Consider the following 25020-nt stretch of genomic DNA (forward strand, 5'->3'; position numbering starts at 1 on the left):
GACTTCGGAGCCAAATGGCCCTGCGTTGGGATCCTCCCCTCTCGCCCACCCCGCCAGGACCGGCTCCCAGCACAGGGAGCCGCCTTCTCAAAGCTCGTCTTCAGGCACATTTTCGCAAGCCCCAGTCGACTCTGCGGCACACGAGGTGGGTCATCCCCGGGCCAAAAGTGCAGAAAGTTCCAGAACCACGCTGCCCAGCCTTCCATCCTGGGTCCAACACCGGCGCACGGGCGGCCCGTTTCCTCATCCCTAACTCGGGGCGCGGACAGCACTCGGCCCTGGGATCGGAAGGAGGAAATGGGACAGGGCTCCCTGCGCAGGTGTGGCTCTCAGGGATCAGCCTCCCTCCACCACAGCCCGCCGCCCAGGCGCGGCCCAGGCCGGGGTCCGGCGACGGCCCCGCGCATCCCCGTCCGCGCGCCCGCTCCGCGCTCCCCGCATAGCCAGCTCCGCGCACCTACTACGCGCCCGCCCGCGCCCCGCCCCCGGCCCCGCCCCGGCCCCGCCCGGTGCCCCCGCCTTCCCGGGCGCCGCAGCCAATGAGCGCGCGGCCCCGCATCCGGGGATCCCGGCGCGGCCGCCGCCTCCCGCGCACACACGGCCATGGCGGAGGTGAGTGAGCGGGCCGGGGGAGCCGGCCCCCCGCCCCCGCGCGCCCGCACCCCCGCCCCTGGGCCCGGCCGTGCGGGGGCCCCGGGCGCGGAGGCCCCTGCCCCGGGGCGCGGAGGCTGGGCTCGGGGCGCCGCGCCCGTCGGGGCCCGAGGGGCGCGGAGCTCCGTCGGCGGCCGCCCCCGGCTCTGTTCCCCCCCCCCCCCCGGTCGGCTGCCACATCGCGGGGTGCAGTGCGCATGTGCGGGCAGGGGGCGGGGGCGCGGAGTGGGGAGGGGAGGGGCGGGGTGGGGGCACGCGCCCTGCTCTCCGGCCGGGATTCCCCGGCACTCGACCCCCCCCACCCCGCTCCCCACCCCCCTCCCCGGTTCCTCGTTCCTAGGCCCTGGACCCCCGGGGGCTCCCGGCGGCGCGCAGCCCTGCCCTCCCGGCGTTGGCCAACTTTGCGGAGTGCGCTCTCCGGGCGCGCGGTCGTGGCGCGCCGCGCTCTCCCGTCGGAACCCCGGGTGAGACCCGGCACCGCAGCCCGCTCGTGAGCCCCTCCCCCCCCCCCCCCCCCCCCGCTCCGTGCTGGGCACCGCGCATTCGCTCCCACCAGGTCCCGAACGGGACTCGAACTCCGACATAGGGCCCGCCCTGCGTAGCGCCGGCACCGGGGTGCGCTGGGAGGGCCTAGGGCGTCGGGGCTCCCCCCCCCCCGCCCCGCCTCCCCGGCGGGCAGACCAGCCTGGCCAGGCTGCTTCAAGTTACTTCTCGGAGCCTCCTGTCTCGGGCCGTGAAGCAGGCCCACGAACCCTTCCCCGAAGTCCTTGGGGCCAGATGTGTTTTCCGATGCAGAGGTTTTCCGATTTGAGGGTTTGTGGGGTGTGGAGCTGTGAGGGCTGATCTGATAACGCCTGGGATCGTTTGGGAAAACACAGTCAGCAAGTAGTTTCAAGTCCTGTCAAACCAGGGACGGGAAACTTTCACTTTTGGGCCTTTTTTAAACTTTGGAATGTTGGATAAGACTGGGTGCACTGCTCTGCTCTTGGGGCCCTACTGAGGATTAAAGGAGACTGCAGCTGCCAGGGCTCAGTAATGTGACTCTCAGCGCGCCACGTTTTAGTCTGGGGATGCAGCCGGTTGTCAGACTCAGCACGCAACCCTCATCAAATGGGTAGCCCCGCCCCCCCCTCCCCGAGACCCAGAGAGGAGAAGGGGTCCACCCAGTGAGGCGCAGCAGGGTCGTGGGATACTCGGCATGGCTGTGGGGCCACGGTGAGTTCTCTGTCCTGGCACGACGTGGGTAGGTGCTGTGCAGGGCGGACATGGCCATTCTCTCCCACCAGTGACCTTCTGAGGGGCAGCAACAGGCCCTGGTTTGCGCTAGAGGTGGTGTGGGTGTCTGGGTGCAAGGCGGGGCCTCACCAGCCAGGTGTGTGGGGTGGCTGGACCCGAAGGTTTCTTAGTTCTCCTTGCTTTGCGTTTAGGGAAGCTGGTCTTGGGAGTCAAAGGCAGAAAAGCTAGGTGTCTCCGTGGCCTAGCGGGGTGTGGCGGTAGTGTCTTTGGGTCTGTGTGTGCTCCCGGCTCAGGGGCTGGGTCAGCCCCGCATTGGGTCAGCACTCTCGGCCTGGCAGGTGTGCTGTGGATGGACGGGGCAGACTCCCCAGCTGGCCTCCCCTGGGAGCTGTTGGGTTTGGCTGTTGACTCTTCCTTGCCTGGTGCGAAGGCCCTAGACCCTCACAGCAGCCCGCTGCCCAGGGTGTCCCCGTCCCACATGTTGACAGTGTGCAGTGGTGCATTTGAGTGGATTTGAGTTGGTTTCCTAGGAGAAGGTCTTTGTGTGAGATCCCCCACGTGCCTGGCTCGGTGCAAGGCCCGAGCGTCTGGCCGTGAGCACAAACCTGATGGTGCCTGTCCTAAATGAAGGGCCTTAGAGTCTGGTCAGAGAGAGCCTGGTCAGTAAAGGGCCAAGAAGTGTGCAGATGTCAGAAGCGGTGAGCCACAGCCAGTCTCTGCCCAGGGGACCTGTTGCAGCGCTGGAACCTCTTAGTTCTGTGTGACCTTGGGCAGGTGACTGAATGTTTCAGAGCCTTGGTTTCCTCATCTCTGAAATGAGACCCTCCAGTCGAGAGCTCTCCCAAGATCTCAGCTCCGTGGCTGGCACGGGGAAGCTGCTGGCAATCGGCTGTGTCTAACCGGTACAGATGGCAGTTTGTAAGCTACTGGTACGTGCTTGATCGGTATTAGCCGCCTGATTGGTGTAGTTGCTGGAGTAGTTGTCAGCACCAGGAGAAAAGATGGGAGCGTTTCACACTGTCTTCCTCCTGGATATCGGTCTTTGAAAGACCCAAGTACCCTTTGTCTCGTGCTTAAAACCCTCCACGCCTTTCCTTTGTCCTTAGGGTAAAGTGCATCTCCTCCCTGTGATCTCACCCCAGTGATGTGACCCTCACAGACCACCTCCCCCCGCCCCCACTCCTTCCATTCCTTCCTGCGGCGTAATGCCCTTGGGGAGACTCCGCTGCCCTGGTGTTGTCCCAGAACCCCATCGTGTCCCCTCAGTCCTGTGGATGTCCACTCCCACTCGTTTGCTGTCCGTGTCCCCAGCTAGACTGGTGACGTGTGTGGGAGGAGACGGGCAGAACCTGTTTGTAGATGGACTGTGGTGCACCTGGCCCAGAGCACGTGTTCGGTAAGCGTTGGTCAGCTGGGGGAGGGTGGCGCCCCAGCAGTCAGTGGGGAACCAGGCAGTGCAACTGGCTGTGGGTGGAAGGTGTTCTGGGTAGCTGTCACCGTGTAAGGAATCACTTTGAAAGTCAGTTGTTTATTTATTGAAAAAAATTTTTTTAAATCTTTTATTTATTTTTGAGAGAGAGAGACAGAGCGTCAGTGGGTGAGGAGCAGAGAGACAGAGGGAGACACAGAATCCGAATCAGCTCCAGGCTCCGAGCTGTCAGCACAGAGCCCGACGCAGGGCTCGAGCCCACAGACCACGAGATCGTGACCTGAGCCGAAGCCAGACGCTTAACCACCTGAGCCACCCAGGCACCCCTGAAATTCAATTTAAAATTACAGTTGTTTCATTGCTGTCTTTTGTGGTGCTGAGGGCTGGCTGGGCTCAGCCAGGCGGTTTTCACTCAGGGTTGCTCTTGGCGGTTGCAGTCGTTGGTGGCCGGGGCTGGAGCCGACCCCCATGGAGGCAGGCTTCCTTGCTCACGTGTGGTTGGTGTTGGCTGTTGTCTGGGACACGGACACACGACCTTTGTGTAGCTTGGGCTTCCTCACAGCATGGCAGCTGAATGGCTTTGCCAGAAGGTACCAGATGGAACCTGACTTGCATTTTAAGACCTAGCCTTGGAAGTCACATGGAGTGTGCCCCCGTCCCCCACCCTGCCTGAAGTCCCAGGCCCATCCAGATCCCCAGGGAAGGGGCACAGAATCCCACTTCTGGAGGGGGTGGCGTGTCAGTGTCCCAGAAGAGCTTGCGGGACGGGATGTGTGGGTGCAGCTATTTTGCAGAGTGGAATCTGCCACGGCATCATTGTGGGTTCTGCTTGGAAGTTGTGGGAGGAGTCATACGCTGTCCTGGGAGAAGAGCTGCCCTGGCCTCCACATCTGAGCAGTCAGGGTCCCCTGAGTCAGGACTGGTGACCGTGCCTGTCCTTCCCGAGGCTGGGGTCGCCCACTCCTCTGTGATCAAGTCTTTAGAGTTCCTTTTCTTCCTCCCTCCTTTCCTTGTTTTTTACCCAGAATGTCCTCCACCCACTCCCCATCCTGTTTCTTCTTCCATTTTGGCAGAGTGGAGGGCTTTGACTCTGATGGAGACATCCAGAGTGTTCTGAACAGAGGAAGTAGAACCCCTGGGAACCCCAGGGCTTGCACTGAGAGGTCAGATGTTGGGACGGGGGGAGGGAAGAGAATCCACAAAGTCAGTGTTTCTTGGTGAGTTTTGAGGAACTTGGAGTCCTCTGGAAATGAACTTGGGGATCTGAGGCCACTGAGTCCCCTGTGGGGAGCAGGGTGCTCAGAGTCCTGCCCCCTCCTTGGGGGGTGGGGTGGGGTGGGAAGGAGCCTTCCAGACACTTGTCTTTGCTCCTTTGCCTGAGCTCTTCTGTCGGAGGGCAAGTCACATAAGGGCCACATCCTTCTCAGACCCTGCACCTCAGGTCTGGACTGGGAGCAGCGTTCTGTCTGGAAAAGGAGCCGTCCACACGCTGGCCTCTCTCGGCCTGCCCATCAGAGCTCTTGGTAGCAAGAGACAGAAAGCCAGCCTAGTTGCACTGGGGGAGGGAGCCCAGGGAGGCTGGAAACTCATCACTGTGGAGGGTCCTAGAGAGGGTCCGTGTGATTTCAGAGGACACTTAGGGTGCGGGCTGAAGGTGAAGCCATCTGTGGCAGGCCACGCGGGCCACGGTGCTCTGTGTCCCCTGCCTGCTTCCAGCCCCCGCTGCCGCGTCTCAGCTCCACCCCACTGGCTCCTTTCCCCTCTGTCTGTGCTGCCTCTGCTGCCCCAACCGGGCTCCCTAACTCCCTACTCCCTGCTCCAGCCCAGAACCTCCCAGTGCTCCCGGCAGAGGCCGTGTACCAATGCTACACTTCCTCCTGGAGAAGCTGGGGCCCCATGCCCACCAGCCCTGTGCCCCTCATTTCTGCACCACGGTCCTTGTGAGCCCCTGCCTGCTGTGCTCCGGTGCCTGTGGCTTGCTTGGCTTTGCCTACCAGCTCTCTCTCCTGGCTGTGCTGTTCCTTCATTTATGCTGCCAGGTTTTTGAAGGGCCTCGGTCGGAGTTTGTAGTCGCTCTCCTTATGTGCTGTGTGAGCTAGGGTATGTGGCTCGATCTCTCTGAGCTTCAGTCCCTTTGTTTCTCTTAGGAGGAGGGTTACACAACCTCTTGAGGTTTTCTTGAGGACTCTGAGGAAATTCTTACTAAACTGCTGTTCTAAGCTCTAAAAGTTTTATTAGATACTCCAGTTGTGTGTGTGTGCGCGCACGCACGTACAGATGGCTTTAAGGAGGTATAATTCGTATACAGTTCGCTCATTTTAAAGTGTACAATTCAGTGGTTTTAAGTACATTCAGAGTTGTATGACCATCGGCAGTCAACTCTAGAACATTCCATCTCCCCTGAAGCAAACCCTGTCTCTATCAGCCATCACCCCTGATCTTTCCTCACCCCTGGCCCCCACGAGCCCCCGTCCTGTCCGTGGATGGGCCTATTCTGGACGTTCACACACGTGGACTCACACCTTGTGTGGCCTCTTGTGTCTGGTTCCCTCCCTGAGCGTCGTGTGTTCAGGGTCCGTCCGCGGGGTGGCGGGTGTGGGCGCCTCGCTCCTGCTCGGGGCCAAGGGACGTTCCATTGTTCAGCTCTGGTTTGTCTGTTCATCAGCGGATGGACATTCGTGTTCTTTCCATCTTTGGCTCTCGTGAATGGTTTCGCCACGAATGCTCATGTGCGAGTGTTAGTGTAGATGTGTGGTTTCTTCTCCCTTGGGTGTCTTAGGGGAAGCAGGGCTTAACCCTTTCCCTTCCCCTCTTAGGTTTTCAGGTGAGGCCTTAGACTGTCAAGAGACAGATGAACAAAGGAGAAACATACACAGTTTATTAACCCAGCAGCACATGTGCCGGAGAAGTCAGATGAGTAACCCGAGGGGGTGGCTAGGGCTTGGACTTCTGAGAGCATCTGCACAAAAGAACGATAAACTTGTATGGACTGTTACGACACAGGAGGACTTTGAGTCTGTCCAGGCAACAAGTCGTGGGAAGGTGGATGTGCAGGGAACTAGTAGAAGGTCAGGCTAGTTAGTAAGGTGTGTGTGTTCAGTGAGCTGGGTGCCGGGTCATCTTCAGTGCTAACCTGCTCCCTTCCTGGTTCGGGAGGGGAGGCACCCGCACAGTGATTTACAGAGGTCGTCCTGTGTCTGTTCTTGCTCAGTGTCTTCGTCCCAGAGTAGCCCTCACGCCAGAGTGGCACACGTTGGGGTGACACACTCTGACCCCTAGGTGTCTAGCAAGCAGTGGAACTCCTACGCCAGCTGCTCCCCAAAGTGCTGGCTCCGTTTTGCATTTCCGCCTTTGATTTGCTTCTGATGAGCATTTCTTCATGTGCTCATTGGCCGTCTGTGTATCTCTTTGAAGAAATGTCTGTGCAGATGCTTTGCACATTTTTAAATTGGGTTATCTTTTCATTAACAAGTTGCAAGAGTTCCTTGTGTGTTCTCGACACAGGTCCTTTCTCAGCTGCACGGTTCGAAGGCCTCTCCCTGCTCTGTGGATTGCCTTCTTCAGTGATGGCCTTTCAAACAGAAAAGTTTTTCTTTAGATGAAATCTGGTTCATGTAGTTTAACTCTTGGTGCCTTATCTAAGAAGCCACGGCCTGTGTCCAGGGTAACAAAAGATGTATTCCTGTGTTTTTCTCTAAGACTTCTATAGTTTCATAGTTTTATGTCTTGGGGCACCTGGGTGGCTCAGTCGGTTCAGTGTCCGACTCTGGCTCAGGTCATGATCTCATGGTTCGTGGGTTCGAGCCCTGCGTTGGGCTCTGTGCTGTCAGTTGAGAGCCTGGAGCCTGCTTCAGATTCTGTGTCTCCCTCGCTGTCTGCCCCTCCTCATGTGATTTTTGGACTCTGTCAGTTTCTGCACAGAAGCCAGATGAGATTCCTCCCATATGAGGCCACTTCTGAGGCTGCCTGGGGAGTTGGGCTCTGACCTGAACCTGCTCCCAGGCGGGATGCAGAGATGTGCCCCAGCGGGTCCTGGGCCCACCGGGCTAACCTTGCTTCTCTTTCTCCGCAGGCCTCCTCGCTGGAGAGGCAGAGCCCTCGCGTGGCCTCCTGCCTCACTCACAGCCTGTGCCCCGGGGAGCCCAGCTTGCAGACAACAGCAGGTACATTCCTTGCCCCTTCCTTCCTCCTGCCCAGGGCCACCAGGGCCTTTGCGGTTGTGACAGACAGAGTCCCACCCAGCCTGGCAGAGCCAGACACAGTGTGCTGGCTCCCAGGGTCCAGGGACAGGTATGTAGGCAGAGTGGCCAGGGCTCTCCCCATTTTCTGGTGCGGGCAGGGCTGCCCAGGAGAGGGCCAGAGTGCCTTACTCCTGGCATGTCCCGCTGGCCTGGCAGGCATCTTAGCCAAGGCCTCGGGCTGGAGCCGCTGGCCGCAGGAAAACTGGGGGCTTTGCTGTGGGTGAGCTCCTGGGTGCTGTGCACCCCTCCCAGGCTGGCTGTTGGCCCCCTTCCCGTCCAGCCTCAGCCTTCATCGCTCCCTGGCCTAGGGGGATTGAGCTCTAGCCATTTCCTTTTGTGTTTGTTTTCTTTAAATTTGACTTACTGAAGACCAGAATGGGGAGAGAGAGAGCAATGATCACATCCTGCTTCTTCTGGGAAAACCAGAAATCCAGTGACGTGCACCACACATTGGCCTGTGCGGGTGGCACTGGTGTTGCTCTGCCGAGGCAGCAGAAAGGACTGGCCTCGGACGGGCCTGCTGCGTGTGTCCTGCGGGCATCCTGCCCGCACCGTGCTGGCCCCGCAGGCCCTCGTGGGTGCGCAGTCACCTGTGCGTTTCCGGAGTTGAGGGCCCCGCCAGGCCTTCCGCTCTTCCTGCCCTCGCTCGCCTGGTGCTCATTTCTTCCCAGTGTGTGGGCTCTTGCCCACACCCTCACCGGTGTCTGTGGTTGGGGGACCAAGCAAGCGCCCAGGAGAACACATCCCCCCAAATGTCCAGAATCCGTGTGTCCAGTTAGCCAGGTGTGTTCTTCTCTCAGGGGTCGTTCTGTTGGGAGTTCCCACGTGGTAGACTGACCATGCTGGCCACTGGTGTGCACACGCGTCTGAACGTGCACGCACGTGCACGCACACACACACACACACACACACACACACACACACAGCCTTCTGCACGTATATGCATGTACCCACACGTGCACATACCTGCAGGCTGTGGGCTTTGTCCCAGGTGACAGCGGGCCACTGTTGCGTCCTACCCCAGCCGTCCTCAGCCTTGCACGATGGCTGGTGTGCGTGGGGTGAGGGGTGGGGAGCTCACGCAGGCGGGTGTCTCCTCCACAGTGGTGTCCATGGGCTCTGCAGACCATCAGTTCAACCTTGTTGAGATCCTGTCCCAGAACTACGGCATTCGGCAGGAGTGCGACCAGGCTGCAGGAGACCCAGGGAAGCCGGAGGGAGAGTTGGAGAAGGACTTCATCTCCCAGGTGCTTGGCTGAGCTCGTCCCCCGTGCCCCTGTGTAGGGGGAGCCCCCGGGCAAGGTCACGGTTTCTTCATTTGCTGAATTAGTCTTGAAGCTCAGATTTCACAGGGACAAGTGCTGTGTGCACATCTGTTTGCAAAGCGCCAGGCACTGTGCTAGGAGCTGAGATGGTGGGGGCCGGGCCAGACCCGGTCGTGCCTCTGGGGCTTTAGGGTTCTAGGCACAAAACCCACTGTCGTCAGACTTTTTGGCCTCAGAACCCCCTCTATGGCCTTCAAACGTTGGAGGATCTCAAGGGGTTTTGTGCGGGTTATGCGGTAAATCCATTGTTAATAGAAATAGCGTATTTTTGTGAAAATGAAAAAACAGCTTTTCCCCAACTAAAGCAAGTTGGGGAGAAGAGTGGAACCGCTTTGTGTTTCTGTAAATGCAGAAGCGGATCCGAGAGCCCAGCTACTGTCTTGAAGGCAGATGTTGATGAGCAGTGATCTGTTCTCTTGGTTGGAGTGTAAACCTAGCTTCATACACGTCTGTTCTTGGAAGAGGAGAGCGCCTTCCCAGATCGTGGTGGACATTCCTGGACGCTGCCCCCAGAGTCAGTCAGTGGTGGTTCTGTAAAGGGGATTGCAGAGGGGCTTCTGCCACATGCCCTGTGACATTCCGTGCTTGGTTGTGTCAGGACCTGTTGGTGGTGACCTTGCGGTGGCTCTTTATCCTCCTCATCGTGAGGTGTTTGCAGCCTGTGCACCACAGGATCCGAGACACCCGGGGGGCTTCCGCACAAGAGATTCATTTCTGTCATAATCGTGGAGGCCAGAAGGCCGCAGCCAGGCTCAGGCATGGTGGTTTCTGCCGAGGGCCCTCATCCTGACTTCCGTCCGGTTCATTGCCTTCTCGCTGTGTCCTTGTGCTCGTGTCGGAGCGAGGGCGGGCTGTCTGGGGCCCGTTCTCTTGAGGACCTGACCCTCTTGGATCAGGGCCCCATCCTCACGACTCATTTCCCTGTAATTCCTTGTGTAAAGGCTCATCTCCACGTGCAGTCACATTGAGAGTTGGGGCTCTGGCATGTGCATCTTGGCGAGACACGAACATTTGGTTTGTTCAGTATCTACACTGATCTCATCAAACATCTTTCAAGTGTTGGGAATTTTTTTTTTTTAACGTAATAATCGCGGGCACTTTATGCAGTTTGGTGCTATGTATCGCTCGGTGCCAATTTGGTCTTAAGACCAAAGGCAAGTCTTCTCTGCAGAAAAGAAAACACGGAGGTTGCCTGGGTGGCTCAGTCGGTTGAGCGTCCGACTTCGGCTCAGGTCATGATCTCACGGCTCATGAGTTCGAGCCCCACGTCGGGCTCTGGGCTGACAGCTCGGAGCCTGGAGCCTGCTTCGGATTCTGTGTCTCCCTCTGTCTCTGTCCCTCCTCTGCTCACACTCTGTCTGTCTCTTTCTGAAAAATAAACAAACATAAAAAAGTTAAAAACAACAAAAAAAAGAAAACATGGGTACCTGGGGGGCTCAGTCGGTTAAACATCTGACTGTTGACTTTGGCTCAGGTCATGATCTCAAGATTCCTGGGCTTGAGCCCCACATTGGGGCTCTGCACTCACAGCTAGAGCCTGCTTGGGATTCTCTCTCTCTCTCTCTCTCTCTCTCTCTCTCTCTCTCTCTGTGTGTGTGTGTGTGTGTGTCCCTCTCCTTTTCATGCTCTGTCTCTCTCAAAAATAAATAAATAAACATCAAAGAAAAAAACAAAAGTTTAACGTGAATTTAAAACTTCTCAAATCTAACCAAAAACTAAAGTCAGCCATTTATTAGTTGAATACCTTATCTAGGTTTTCTTCAGACGTAATTTTTAAAAACTGATTAGGAAAGAATATAACATCCAAGGTAATTGTGGAAACACTGCCGTTCTGTATGACCTTACCTAACAGCATCGTGAATTTGTCAGGCACACGTTGTCAGATCCAGAGTTCCCAAAATTCTAATTTTTTCCTCAGGGACCGGAGTTTCACCCTTGTAGCACATAGTTGTTTGTTTGGACGTAACGGCCAACTTGGCCCGTGTCCGAAGGCGTCTGCCCCGGGCCAGACCACTGTCACCTGCCAGCCGTGCCGTCCGGTACGAGTGCAGCGGCGAGCTCAGGACGGTGTGCGTCCGGCACGGCTGTGACCCTGGTGCTTCTGCACAAACCCTCACTGCAGGGTGTGGCAGCCACTCCGCGTGCTTCTTGTCTCCTCACGCGGCAAATTGAACCACGGCTGCTCAGAGGGAGAGTTGATGAAATCAGTGATTTTGTACAGGATATTCTGGAGCGAGAATGGCACGCTTACAGCGGAGTGGGTGGTGGGAGGTGCGCACGCTAACCGCTCGCACACCCTGTGCTCCTGCCTCGACCGGAGGGTGCTGTGCCCCACCGTTGGCTCGCTCCCTTGGCACCAGCGCCAGCACAGCGAGAGCCGGAAGTCACGTCCTATTACCGTGAAAGTTGCCGTGCCTCTGGGACCCCCCAGAAAGGGTCCCGGGAGCCCAGGGGGTCTTTGGGCCACTGTGTTAATCCCCCAACAAATGCACGGTTGGAAACTGTGGTGGAGGTACCGAATGTCCCTGTCAGTGGGGTCCCGTGAGGGTGGAAGGGGGACCTCGGGGTCAGTTGGGAGGGGGCTGGGCACAAGTTGGGTGTTCTTCCACGTGGACTTGGGGCCCCCCGGGGTGAGGGCAGGGCAGGGACTGGGGTACAGGGGAGGCAGGCATCTTGAGAGAATGAGAGGGAGGTCCAGGGAGCCGGAGGCTGGCTGTGACCCGCAGGGTCAGGGCGCAGTGTGGCTGGGCAACACTGGCTTCAGGAGCAGACAGGTGGGTGTGAGGAACAGCGACCAGCACTAGAGAGGAAGGCAGTGGTAGTTTTGTCTCTTCCTTCCCAGTCATCAAATGCCTCATTCCTGTTTCTTGTCCTGTTGCATTGGCGTGTAGTGTCTTACGGTGGGCTTGAGCCTCCCTTCTTGTTCAGATGGGATGGGGTTGCTCTGGTGGCTCGTTACCAACCCCTTGAGGGCTCACGGCACCTCTGTTACATTCATGAGGCAGACATCTCTCTACTTAGCATCTTGAGTTTTCGTTGTCGTTGTAGTTGTTGTTTTGGTTTTCTCAATCAGAAGCAGATGTTGGATTTTCCCAGATGTTTCTTTCACGTTTATCAAGATGGTCTTGTTTTTCCCCGTCTGATTTATTGACATCATAAGTTGTGAGGGTAGATTTACAGGTATCGAGCCATCCTTGCATTGCTGGAGTTAAGCCTGGGCAGTGCCGTGAGGATGGAGAGGCCAATCCTGGCCCCACCCTTCAAGGCTGGTGACCTTGGGCAAATAGCTGACTTCTCTGGGAACAGGTGTCTTGTCCCTGCATCTATTGGGGGTCGTAAGGGAGTCTTTGGTTGAAGGACTGGGCCTGGGGTCTGGCTGGAGTTAGCTGCTGTGAGTGTGACGAGGTGGTTCTGCTTGTGGTGGCCAACGTGGCTCAGAACCCCGAGCAGCCTCCTGACTCAGCCCTGGCCCCTGCAGAGCAGCGACATGCCCCTTGATGAACTGCTTGCCCTCTATGGCTATGAAGCGTCAGACCCCATCTCGGAGCGGGAGAGCGAGGGCAGTGACACCACAGCCAATCTCCCTGACATGACCCTGGACAAGGTGAGTGGACTGGGAGCAGGGTTCAGGGAGGACAGGCGAGAAGGCCCTGGCGCTCACAGATGTGCTGTCGCGGCATCAGGCCAGGCCTACTGCTTCAAGAGCCCTGTCTGTTCCCCCGCCCCACTCCCCAGAGTCAGAGCTGATTCAGTGGCTGTGGCTTCCCACCCATGGCTCGGGTGGCCACGGGCAGGGGCTAGAGAAGGGGCCGAGTGGAGACTGGTGTGGAGAAATGCCCTTGGGCCGGGCCCTCTGGGGCAGGTGTCAGGAGGGAGGGGCTCTGCTGACCCTGGGTGTAAGGAGTGGTCCCCTTGCCGGCCTGTCCTTGTGCCTGGTCCCTTCATCTTCAGAGCGGAAGGAACCACCCACGGGCGCTCTCGGGGCGTTTCCAGCGTGAGGCTGCTGCTGGTAGTCGCTGAGTTAGCGCGGTCACTTGTTATTAAGTGTCGTCTCGAGGTTGTTGAAACAAACCACAAAAACGTTCTTTGCTTTCTTGTTAAAAGGAACAAATAGCGAAGGATTTGCTTTCAGGGGAAGAAGAGGAAGAGACACAGTCCTCGGCTGATGACCTTACCCCGTCCGTGACCTCCCATGCGGCCTCCGATCTGTTTCCTAACCGGAGTGGACGTAGGTGTCCCGCCCGCTCCTGCACTGTCCTTGGGGGCGGGCCACGCACAGCTCTGGTGATGCAGGGGAAGGGGCCCCGGGATGCTGGGGATCGAGGACTTGTGCACGGATGTCTGTTGCACCTGGATGTGTCCCGATCTCAGTCTGAGCTCCTCAGGGGCTCCTGTCTCCTTGCCTTGGCCTGTGAGCTGACACGAATGGCTTTGGTTTACATGAGGAGGGAATGTGCGGGTTCTTGTAGCTGACAGCCCGTCCCCTCGACTCTGCCTGCCTGTGAGGCCTGGCAGTGTGAGGTACCTCCTGAGTCCCCAGTCCTGTGCCCTGTGCCCATCTCACACCCATCGCCTGTCCAGGGTCAGGCTCCTTTTCCGGAAGGGCAAAGTGTGGGGTCAGGTGGATGGAGAGTCGGGGGGAAGTGCAGGCAGTGGCCCTCCAGGGCCCACTAGCCAGTTAGGCCACTCAGACTGCCGTGGGCGCGACTCAGCTGTTCCCCTTTCCCCAAAGCCTGCTTCCTGGCTGACGGAGACAAAGAGCCTGGCTCCTCCACCTCGTCCGACACAGAGGAGGACCCTCTTCCTGCCAACAAGTGTAAGAAGGTGAGTGGCTCTGACCCAGCGGTGCCTTGAACCTGGATCTGTGCCCCTTGGGGGCAAGGCTGAGCACGTGGTTTCTGAGAGGGGAGCTGGGCTGCGGCCTGACCGTGCTGTTGGGGACTGAGACTCACACCTGCTGCTCTTGTCCCCATCATGGGGCCTGAGGACCTGTCCCCGGAGTCCTGTCCCTGTGATGTGGCCCAAGGTCCTGTCCTGGAGGTCCTTCTGGGGCCTTCAGGCTGGACCTCAGAACCCTTGGGTCTTTGAGCCTCCCGCCCCGGCCACATGACAGCTATAGCAGACAGATGGATAGGTGGATGTAGACAGAGTCACTCACACGCACACACATCCACCTCTGCCTCTTGTGCTCAAGATCACAGGACTTGGTATCTGTGGGCAGATTGCACAGATGAGCCCTGGGCTCTAGGCAGCCACCCAGGGGCCCATGTCATCACCTTGTGGCCTGGCCTCCCATCATCCCTGAGTGTCCTGGGCCTTTGCCTTTGCAGGAGATCATGGTTGGGCCTCAGTTCCAAGCTGACCTCAGCAGCCTGCACTTGGACCGCCATGGTGAGAAAAGTAAGTGGGGCCTGGTGAGTGTGGGCTACAGGGAGGAGAAGAGAGGAGAGCCCCAGTCCAGTCAGGAACGAACCTGCTGCATGCCTTCTTGGTGGGGGGATCTGAGGGGCCAGGCTCAGGCCAGGTGCCCCCTGCACCACCCTGAGCTTGTAGGACACTTGGGGCCAAGGCCAGGGCAGGAAGGGGTGGGTCAGTTGACGCCCCATCCCTGCTCACTGTCCTTCCAGCTTAGTGCTGTGTGGTCCTGCCACCCTGTGCAGCTGGTACCCCTCTGCTGCCCTCGGCCCACCCCTTCTGCCCCTTTCCTCCCTGCCCAGGTCACTGTCCTCGTCTCTCTGGGCATGCACACCTTTCCCCGCTTGGCCCTTCATGTGTCTGGACCTTGTCCCAAGTGTCCTCCAGAGACTAGGGTCTCTGTGCCTTGCACTGTTCCCCCTAGAACATGGGGTGAGGCTCAGGATGCTCGCCGTCCCGGACCTGATGTCTGTCTGTCCCCGATCCCCCTAGAACATGGGATGAGGCTTGTTGTGTTTCCAGATAGGCGTTGACACCTCCAGCTGTAGGTGAAGAAAATGGGACGTGAAGTCACCTGGCTATTGGCCTGAGTCTTGTTTTCCGGGCCCCAAAGCCCCTGTGAGCCTGGGGCTGGCACTCATGGCCAGGGGTCTTTCCCAGGATGATTCAGCAGCTGAGATTGGTGGAGAGACGGGGCAGGCAGGGGAGATGTCAGGGGCTCTGGCTGGTGGCTGGGATGTGGGCTTGGTGGCACGTGGTTGCTGCACCATAAGCAGTTTGGGTAAAGGAGGGGCCGGGAAAGCTCAGGTCGGCTGGGTCACAGGGAGGTCAGGTGGAGGTCAGTCTGTGAGAGAACCCGAGACTGTCCGCCAGAAAGAGGCACCAGTGCGCACTCCTTAGCTACACCCTTGGAGGGTCTTGAGGACGGGTGGACCCCAGTCTGGAACCGCAGCCTCAGTAGCGTCTGGGCTTCGGGCCTTTTCCTCTTCTGCAAGCCGGCCCTTGACCCCGAGGGGCTGGGAGCTGGCATCTCCCTTTGTGCTGCACCCGAGAAGAACCTCGATTGCGCTGTGCCCTGTTTCCTTGTGTGGACGGACCGCATGGCCCATCTCTTCTATTGTTGGTCGATAGCTACGGCTGGCACGTGTGGCCGCGAACGTGTACGTGTGTGTCTCTCTCTTCCCGGACAGATGGCTGGGAGCTGCACTGTCGGCTCATGTTTTGGTCAGGAGACACTTGTCAGGGGCCCCTCCGGCCACGTTCCGCGTCCCCGTGCACACGTGACAGTGTGATGTTGACTGGAGCCCTCCTAGCGGGTGTGGAGGGGCGTCTCTTTGTGGCTGTAATTGGCGTTTCTCTGAGGGCGAACACGTTTACTGGCCGTTGCGTCTGTTGTGAGGCACCTGCTCAAGGCTTTTCCCCTCTTTCAAACCGGTGTGCCTCTCTCTCTCATTTGTGGCAGTCCCTCCTGCGCTCCGGGTACGAGTCTGTCATCTGCCGCATGTGCCGCCACGGTCCCTCCCGGGAGGCAGCGGCCAAGCTTTCACTCTGCCCACAGTGTGTGTGCCGGTGAGACGTTTCTGTGCAAGACGTTCTGCTTTGTTTCCCTGCTGCACAGAAAGCCGAGGTTTGGCTTCATGTCCAGGGTGTGGTTGGAGGTGTGGGTCAGGACTGCTTTAACCCATGTGGTGTGCCGCTGCTCCAGCACCGCTTCTGGAATGGTCCGCTGCTGCCCTGCCGGTCTCTCTGGCGGGACCCTGGCCATCAGCACGCTGTCTTACTGTTGCCGCTCAGAGGAAGTGGGAGACGACGCCAGGCCTCCACCCTCTGGAGCCTTGTTGTCCACACAAGTTGTGCACAGCTTGTCAGCTGCCTCAAGATGCCTGCCAGGATTGTGATCAGAGGTGCCCTGGACCCTGAAATGAATTTGTGCAGAATTGATCTTTGTGGTATTGACACTTGCCGTCCACACGTGTGGTTCCCTCTCGAACCCCAGCGGGGCCAGCCGTGGTTTTGCAGCAGTCCTGTGCATACTTTGTGCTCCTATTTGTGCTGCTTTACGAGAGGTTTTCAGAAGTTTCATCTGTACTCGATTTCTGTTAGTAGACGTGCAGTTTGTGTTAGTTGATCTTGTACGGAGTGACTTTGCTAAGCTCATTTACCAACTTCAATGTTTTGTGGGTTCTTTTGTGTTTTCTCAGGTATTCAGTGGCATAACTTGCGATGGCTTTCTTTCTTCGCGATCTTTGTATTTTTATTTTTTTTCCTTGCTTTGTTGTACTGGTTTTTCCTCTAGGATCTAGAGGTGATAGAGGACGTTTTTCTCTTGTTCCCAGAGTTGGGGGAAGTGTTCAGTAACCCCTTTAGTATGCTGTTGGCTCTAAGCTTCTGTAGGTGCTCTGTATTGGATAAGGCGCCTGTGGGGCTCAGTCGGTTACATGTCCAGCTCTTGGTTTCAGCTCAGGTCGTGATCTCATGGTTCATGAGTTCGAGCCCTGTGTTGCGCTCTGTGCTGACAGTGTAGAGCCTGGAGCCTGCTTGGGATTCTCTCCCTCCTCTCTCTCTGCCCTTCCTCACTTGCACTCATGCTCTCTCAAAAAATAAATAAATAAACAATCATAATTTTATTTGTAGAGGAGAAAGTTCCCTCCTGTTAGTAGCTGACAGTTTTTACCATGAACGAGTTGGACTCGTGTCAAGTATTTTTTCTGAGTCTCTTGAGATGGTTGTTTTTTTTTCCATCCTGTTCATGTAATGCTTTATATTGATAGATTTTCAAACATTAAACCAACCTCGCGTTCTGGAGTAACCGCTAGTTGGTCGTGAAATAGTATCTTTTGATATCTGTGTGTATGGTCTTCGTTGTGGAAGAACCAGGGGAGTCCCCTGGAAGGAGCTGAGATGGCCTGCCCTGACAGGTGCTTCTGACGGGGCCGCTGGAAGAGGGGCGCGTGAGCTCCGGAGGTGGGTGCAGGCCGCGTGCCTGTGATGTGACCCTGGCTCTCCTTCTCCACAGTCTATGAGAATGACGACCAGCTGCTTTGGGACCCCAACGTCCTCCCTGAGAGGGAGGTGGAGGAGTTCCTGTACCGGGCAGTGAAGCGCAGGTGGCACGAGATGGCTGGGTCTCAGCTCCCGGAGGGAGAAACGGTGAAAGACAGTGAGCAGGTGGGGCTGCCACAGGGGCGCAGAGGGCGGTGGCGCTCAGAGCACCCTGAGTCAGAGGGCAGGGCCCACGCAAGGGCGGGAGGGGGTTTGGGAGGTGCGCCAGTGTGGTCGTGTGATGGTGGCAAATTGAAATGAAAAACAACTTGTCAAGGGGGAAATGATGGTATAAACACCCCGATATCCCTACCCCGGTGGCGGTGTGAACGTCCCTGACATTCCCCACCCCGGTGGCGGTGTGAGTGCTCCCGGTATCCCCACCCCCATGGTGGTCTGAATGCCCCGTGATGTCGTCCCCCCCACCCAGGTGGCGGTGTGAACGTCCCTGACATTCCCCACCCCGGTGGCGGTGTGAGTGCTCCCGGTATCCCTGCCCCAGTGGGGGTCTGAATGCCCCCTGATGTCGTCCCTCCCCCCCCGTGGTGGTGCGAACGTCCCTGGCTGTTACTCCGGGGTGGGTTGGGTGGGATGAAGCGGGCAGGTTGGAAGAGTGAGCGTGGCTTCCCCCCAGGCACTTTATGAGCTGGTGAAATGCAATTTCAACGCAGAGGAGGCTCTGCGGAGGCTGCGATTCAACGTGAAGGTGATCCGAGGTGAGCGTGCAGCGCCAGCTCTTCCCGCTCTCTCTGTTGTCACGTCCTGGGCACTGCTGATGCCGTTGTGCCCTCCCTCCTGCTTGCAGATGGGTTCTGTGCTTGGAGCGAGGAGGAGTGCAGGAACTTTGAGCATGGCTTCCGAGTGCACGGGAAGAACTTCCACCTGATCCAGGCCAACAAGGTGAGGGTGTGGCCTGCCCAGCTCCCGCCGGGGCTCCACCAGCTACGCCTTGGGGCTGCGAGCGGCTTGGGAGCCCAGGCACGTCGCCTTCACCCCCTAGCGAGCTTGAGACTCACCAGGCCCAGGGCGGGCCCCTCTGAGCCGTGGCTGAAGCCCTGTCGCCTGCCTCTGGCTTGCCACATGTCCCTTGATGTCTTGCTCTGGTTCCTCTGCTGACGTTTGCTGGGCCACCTTCCGGTCCCCAAGAGAAGGCTCCAGTTTGGGGAGAGACATTGCCTCGAGGTGGACTCTAGCAGTCTTGTCTGCTCGCGATTCCTCGGTACTGCCCTGCTGTTCCTTGAAGTAGAGCCTGTTGGTTGGTGTGGTGCCCACCCCCAGCCTGGACTCCACCCTCCGCCGCTTGCCTTGCGGTCTGAGGGTCTCTGCTTTCCTCAGAGGACCCACCCACGGCAAACACTCATGACCGGGGGCACAGCCGAGTGCCAGGTTCCCCTGCCTACCCCCCCCCCCCACCCGCCCCAGGCCTGGGTCTCTGCTGGTCCCTGCATATCCCTCGGTGATGCCATCTGCCCGTGGCTTCGTGCGTCATGACTCCCAGATTGACCTCTTGGCAGAGCCTTGGCCCCTCTGGTGTGCAGCCTGGGGGACATCTACCTGGGCACATGCCTGTGGCTCCGTCTCACCGTGGCTCCCCCACCTCACCCGTCATCCAGTCTGCTGTCCTCTGTCTAGGGCTACTAGTGTGGCTCCTTCCCGCTGCTCATGGGGACGTATGTAGTAGAGAAGGGCCTGGCTGAGGCCAGGCTCGCATTCAGGCCTCGGTGTCTTCTTCCGGGAGGTTGGAGTGAATGAGGTGCCTGCTGGGGGCCAGGGGCTGTGGAGAGTCAGGGGGCTGATGGTGCTCAGCTGACCATGCCCAGCGCTGTGACAGGCAGTGCTTGATTCTCTTGTCACATCTGTGCCCTGTGGCCTGATGCAGCTCTCTGCTCACTGCGTTTTCACCACAGCCCAGGCCGCTTTCGTAAGCACGGCACTGTCGGCACAGTGCCGTTGTTTCCTTTGCGTGCCGTCAGCCACGTGCCTGCCCACCCTGGTTACGGCTGTGGCCGCCTTCTCCGGGCACTTCCGGTTTTTGCTGGAGCTGGCCCCAGGGAGATTGCACAGGACTTCATCCCCTGGCAAGATGGGTGTGCGAAGGGGTCTCACTGAGATGAGACCATCTACGTGTGCCCCGTCCCTGCTGGTTTCCAGACTCGTCCTGGGCACCAGTGTCTGGTCCCTCATCTTGGCCAACAGTGGTGTGGACTCTGGTGCCATTGCCCTCTGCAGGCAGAGCCCTGGGCTTGCCGTGGGCTGGTCCTCCAAAGTGGGAAGATGCCCTGTGTTGTCAAGAGAGGGTTTTTAAACATTTGTTTCTAACGCAAGTATAGTTGGCACGTGATATCGAATTGGTTTTGGGTTGGACAGTTCTGTGCGTCAGTCAGCGCTCACCCCAGTAACATAGTCGCTTTCTGTTGCTCTGTAACCTTGTTACGCTTCGTTGACCATGTTCCCTGGGTTGTACATTTCATTCCTGTGACTTTTCTTCCCCATAAGAGGTTTTGTAAGTGGAGGGTCCAGCTCCCCGCCAGACGTATTTGTGTGCTTCCCTTCCCGGGACACCATACACACACAGTTATTTTCGCTTTTCCCTGTTGTGTTGTTGAGCTGGGTTCACGAACCCGTGGCGTGTGCCTTAGTGGTGTCTGGTTTGCCCTCGTGGGCAGCTCTCCCCTGCTGTTCGTGACCCTTTGCACTTGGTGGGAAAAGCAGGCTTCCGTCCCTGTGTCTGTACCAGCACCTTTGCTCCCCCTCTCTGCTGGGCGACAAGGTGGATGCCGCTGCCTTTGGGAGCTAGTGGTCTGGAGCGAGGGAGGTGGGCACTGGATGTGTGGATCTGGGGTGAGTAATGGGGTTCTGGCTCCACACCAGTTAGGTGGTGGGATGGGGCGCCGTCCTGCTTCAGGAGAGGGGATGCCCCCCGGGGGCGGGTTGGAAGCAGGCGATGGGGGCTGCAGGCAGAGTCTTGCTTTGTCCAGGAGCGGCAGGGGCCAGGACCTGTCCCTGCCGTTCTGGAGGCAGAAGGGGCTGGCAGGTGAGGACAGCGGGGTCTGGGGGCCACGGTGACCGCTGGGCTCGCTCGCAGGTACGCACGCGGTCCGTGGGCGAATGTGTGGAGTACTACTACCTGTGGAAGAAGTCCGAGCGCTACGACTACTTCTCCCAGCAGACGAGGCTGGGCCGGAGGAAATACGGCCCGTCTGGAGCCACGTGCGTGCCGGGGGTGGGCATCCCAGGCGGACACCTCCCACCTGAGGCTGTGTCTCCCACAACCCCTCACCGTATGCCCCCCCCCCCCCCACAGGGATGTAGACCAGGACCTGGACAGCAGTGACCCTGATGGCCGCCCCCACCCCTCACCGCCTCTGCCCCCTGCTGCCGACAGCCTGGGCTCTGAGCAGGACCCCCTGGCACGGATGCACACAGGTGAGAATACGGGGTGGGTCCCTGCTCTTGGGGGAGCCCCCTCCTCACTGGTGCCCTGACACGGGCCCCAGGAGCTCTCAGGGCTGGGCTCGGGGAGCCAGCCAGTGCCCATCTACCCCAGTACGTTACCATACGTGGGCAGCCACACGCACGAGTGGCCGTGGGGACTTGTTACGTGGAGGGGAACTTTGTGCCCCACGGCCTGAAGTGGGGGCCCCTCTGCAGGCCCCAGGTGCCATGTGGGAGGTCAGATGGGTGTCCAAGCCTCTCTGGCATCCTGGGCTTAGGGCCACACGAGAGCAAGACCGGGTCTGGCTCAGGACTGAGTTTCTGACAGAGGCCACAGAGATAACGGTGGGGACCTTGGTTCTGGGAGCCTGTGGTCCTGTGGGCTTTAGATCGTCCCTCATTCCTGAATCTGGCACGTTCCATGGTTTGTCTGAAAGGGGGACCACATCTGCCTAGCCCCCGGGACTGCTCGTCATGAACCTGTGCACAAAGGGTTCTCAAATTCCATGTTTAGCTGTACTTGGCATCCAGGCGTTTTCCTTTGAACCTGTTTCGCTCTGATCTGGTTTAAAAAATGGGGGTCAGTACCTCCCAGGGCAGGGCTGTTAGCCCAGGCACACAGTTTCAGTACGACCGGTTTCCTCTGTGTCTGTATGTATTTTCTGTCTTTGCGTGAAAACGCCTTTTTGCAGAGGGGTCCTCAGGCTTTGCTGGGCCCCGCAAAGATTGGGCAGGAGCCCTGCACAGGTTGTAGGAGGCATAAGTGTGATTTTACCTGAGTGTACGTGAGCCAGGATGGCTCTGGGTCTCAGGAGGGCTGGTGTGGGGTGCCACCGGGGGCCCGGCCTCAGCTGTGTTCTCCCCCGCAGAGCCGCTGAGCGTAGACAGCGCGGCCGGCAGTCTCGGTGAGCCTGGGGAGAGCTCCGACAGCCTCCGGTCCTCGGAGCCAGGGCCTTGTCCGTTTCAGCAGCTGGACACGCCCCCAGCTGTGCCCCTGCCCAGGCGGCCCCCAGCCCTGGCCGAACCAGCCTTCTACCCCCCGGCCACAGCCACTCCGGAGCCCAGCACCAGCCCGAGATTGGCTGTGGACTTGGCCCTGCCGGGGGCCCTCCCCGAGGAGCTGCCCCTCATCTCTAGCCACGTGGATATGAATGGAGAGTCTGAGGAGGCTGTGGCCCCAGCACAGGTGGCCTTGTCGGTCACTGAGTTTGGACTCATCGGCATTGGGGACGTGAATCCCTTCCTGGCCGCCCACCCAGCGTGCCCAGCCCCCGGGCTGCACTCGGAGCCCCTGTCACAGTGAGTGCGGCCCCTGCCCCGGGTCCCCATGCCCAGCTGGAGTGTCCCCCAGCCTTAGGCTGAGCTTTGGAGAGGGGAGGGATGTGCCCCCCAGGGCCCGAGGATGGCATGGCCATGTGGAGCAGGCTCTGTTGGTTTCTTTACTTTTATTCTCTACTTTTAATTTGGCTTATTTATTTTTTTGACTAGGTAATACACTCATATGGTTCAAAACCCAAAAAGGTACAAACGGGGCCAGTGCCAGGCTCCTCCCACCCCTGCCCGGGCCACCAGCCCTCCCCAGGCGCCAAGGACAGTGCTGCCTTGGGGAGCCTGTCAGCCAGCACGAGTGAAAACACGGTCTGCTGGGGGCGGCAAGGTCGGGAGCCACGGTTTCAGCCCACGGTGCCGAGGCCGTGCCTTCAGTGGGACTGGACTGACCCTCACCCTCTCTCGGTCTCTCCCCTGCAGCTGTAACGTGATGACGTGTTGAGCTCTGGCCGCGGGAGGCACGTGTGGCCCGGACAGGACGCGGGGCTACCGCGGGGCCTGCCTCTGCCAGTCTTCCCGACCCCTCCCCTCCTTGTGGGTCCTGGGTCACGCCGCCTCTGCTTCAGAACGCGTCAAGGACGGGGGTGAGCGGTGGCTGGGACGCTGCCCTGCCCTCCTCACACACAGACTGGCGCTCTCAGTGCCCAGCACCACTGTTCGTGCTGTCCAGGCCGCTGCCCCCACCGCAGGACCCGCCAGGCAGCTGGATGCAGAGGGCCCGGCCCCGTCTAGCCAGCAGAGGAAGGTGTCCCTGCCCCATCGGGGAGGTGGGAGATGGGGCGGGATGCTGCCCCACCAGCAGCCTCCGCCCGGGGCGCCCTCGGCCCTCCGCTTGGCTCTGTCTCCCTGCACCTGGCAGGGCCTCAGGCTGCCCCAGCTCGGGGGTCGTGGGCAGCTGCTACTCGGTGCCAAACCCCTTGGGGCACAGAGCCATATACCTCGATGTCGGCCCCGCCCACCCTTGACCTCCACCCTGCTCTCCTCGTCAGGAAAAGCCGCACTTTACCCCACACCTGCCTACCCCCTCTCTCCAGCCAGGAGTAGCCTGGGGGTGGGGTCGAGGGGACAGGTGACCCCCCGCCCCCCCGCCCCCTTGGTACCAAGGCACCGAGGGGGCTGGCTCCAGTCCGTTCCCCTGACCCCGTGGGTCATATTTCTGTTGAAGCTCCCCAGCAAGATGGTTTGGGGGCCCGGTCCTTCTCTTTCCCAGCTTTCCTCATTTTATTTATGTTTCTGTTTACAAATTGGAGTGGGGTCCTCCATGGGGCCAGGGCAGTGCTCCCCAACCCCCGGGTGTCACCAGGAGAGGGTTTTGGCTCGAGCCCGTCTGCAGAGTTGGCCTCGACCTTCCCTCACCCCACCAAGGACCACACTGTGAAGTGATAACTGCCTTGAATCCCTTGCTGTTTTATTTATTAAACTTGATTTGAAGCCCATGGGTGCCTTGTGCTGTTGGGAGGAGGTGCTGGGGACCGTGGGTCGTTTGGTGGGCCCTGTGCTGGCAGCAGTCAGGCTGTGGGGGGCCGGTCCACCATGAGGGCCAAGGCCACAGAAAAGCCCCAGGTCCCCGGGGAAGAGGCCCAGGGTGAGAGCTGGAGGGTAGTGGGAGAGGCTGGGCAGGTCAGGGATGGCTGGCTTCATTCTGGGTCTGGAGTCCCTGGGGGAGTAAGCAGGGGCTTAAGACCATTGTTTGTAGTTGCCTGTGGTGACTGCAGAGGGGAGGGGGCTGGAGGCAGAGTCAGGTGGGGCGCCTTACCGGGAGGGGGGGCGGGAGACAGCGGGGAGAGGGGCAGCCTGGCTGGGACGGGGGTGGAGTCCAAGAGAGGACGAATCAGGTACCAGGTATGTTGGGAGGGTCGGGGGAGTCAGGGTCTCGGCATCTGGGGTTTATTCCTGCAGGGTTGGTTGTCCAGTGTTGGAAGCCAGGGCACAGGGGCCAGGGCACTAGAGGGACTTGAGAATGATTTTGATTGAGGCGTTTTCGTGTAGTTACATTTTCCTGAGTGCTTTAGAGAAGTTGCTCTGCTGTCTTCTGGTTGGCTCTGTTTACAACAAGAAATCTGCTTATCTCAGTTTTTTTATCCAGCTTTTAAGATTTTTATCTTTTTATTTTTTTATTTTTTGCTTCCCGGTATTCAATAACATGCCTTTTGTTTCTTTGTTTCTCGTTTCTGGAGAGTTAGAGGTTAGAAGTATCTTTAAAAAAAAAAAAAAATTTTTTTTTAATGTTTGTTTATTTTTGAGAGAGAGAGACAGTGAGAGCCAGGGAGGGGCAGAGAGAGAGAGAGAGAGGGAGACACAGAATCCGAAGCAGGCTCCAGGCTCCGAGCTGTCAGCACAGAGCCTGGCACAGAGCCCAAACCCACGAACCGTGAGATCGTGACCTGAGCCGGAGTCGGACACCCAACCAACTGAGCCGCCCAGGCCCTGGGGTGTCACTCACCTGTTTGTTCTTTTGGTCATTCCTGTATGGTCAGCGCTAAATTATATTTTGGGTAAAGAAATGAGTAAGATGTTTCTTATCTCAGGGTGCTTATGTCTACACGAGGGAAGAGGCTTGCAGATACACCTGTAATTGCAGCATTCTGACATGGCTCTCTAATCCTGGTGCAGTAGATCCTAAAATGTTTGGCTTTTCTGGGGAGATTAGTGAGGGCTTCACAGATAAGTGTGTGATTGTACTGAAACCTAAAACTGGACTTTCTTGCTGGTTCTGAGCAGCTTGATGAGGGTGTCCCTTGGTGTGTGTGTGCAGTGTGGCCCTCCCGGCTTCCTTCCCTCTGTGCACTGAAGGCGCCTCCAAGTCTGTGGTTTGATGGCTCGTTTCTGTTAGTGCTGAGTAGTATTCCAGCCTCTGCGTGGACCACGGCTGGCATCCCCTCCTGCTGAAGGTGTCTTGGTCGCATCCAGTTTGGGC

General features: G+C 58.6%; 1 protein-coding gene across 5 annotated transcripts; it reads left to right on the forward strand.

Moving 5' to 3' along the window:
* The first annotated feature begins 550 nt into the window (after positions 1–550).
* On the forward strand, positions 551–23539 carry MIER2 (MIER family member 2). 5 transcript variants are annotated; one of them, XM_027049108.2, is made up of 14 exons: positions 551–612; positions 7389–7479; positions 8662–8804; positions 12361–12486; positions 12987–13110; positions 13615–13706; positions 14213–14282; positions 17314–17465; positions 17974–18055; positions 18145–18239; positions 20425–20549; positions 20644–20765; positions 21644–22073; positions 22263–23539. In XM_027049108.2, the coding sequence occupies exons 1-14, from the start codon at positions 604–606 to the stop codon at positions 22264–22266; spliced, it is 1665 nt and encodes a 554-aa protein (XP_026904909.1). In that variant the 5' UTR covers positions 551–603; the 3' UTR covers positions 22267–23539. The 5 variants fall into 5 exon arrangements, with proteins under 5 accessions (XP_026904909.1, XP_026904908.1, XP_026904911.1 ...); XM_027049107.2 differs by having other exon boundaries at positions 22524–23539; XM_027049110.2 differs by having other exon boundaries at positions 21824–22073; positions 22524–23539.
* Positions 23540–25020: the final 1481 nt, after the last annotated feature.

The sequence above is a fragment of the Acinonyx jubatus genome, chromosome A2, assembly GCF_027475565.1.
Source record: "Acinonyx jubatus isolate Ajub_Pintada_27869175 chromosome A2, VMU_Ajub_asm_v1.0, whole genome shotgun sequence".
NCBI classification, from domain to species: domain Eukaryota; kingdom Metazoa; phylum Chordata; class Mammalia; order Carnivora; family Felidae; genus Acinonyx; species Acinonyx jubatus.

Excerpts from the sequence above, each read along its gene's own strand:
- MIER2 (XM_027049107.2), top strand. Across the intron at positions 14,283-17,313 it reads GGACCGCCATGGTGAGAAAA|TCTATGAGAATGACGACCAG; the intron begins GTAAGTGGGGCC and ends CCTTCTCCACAG. Across the intron at positions 20,766-21,643 it reads CCTGGCACGGATGCACACAG|AGCCGCTGAGCGTAGACAGC; the intron begins GTGAGAATACGG and ends TCTCCCCCGCAG.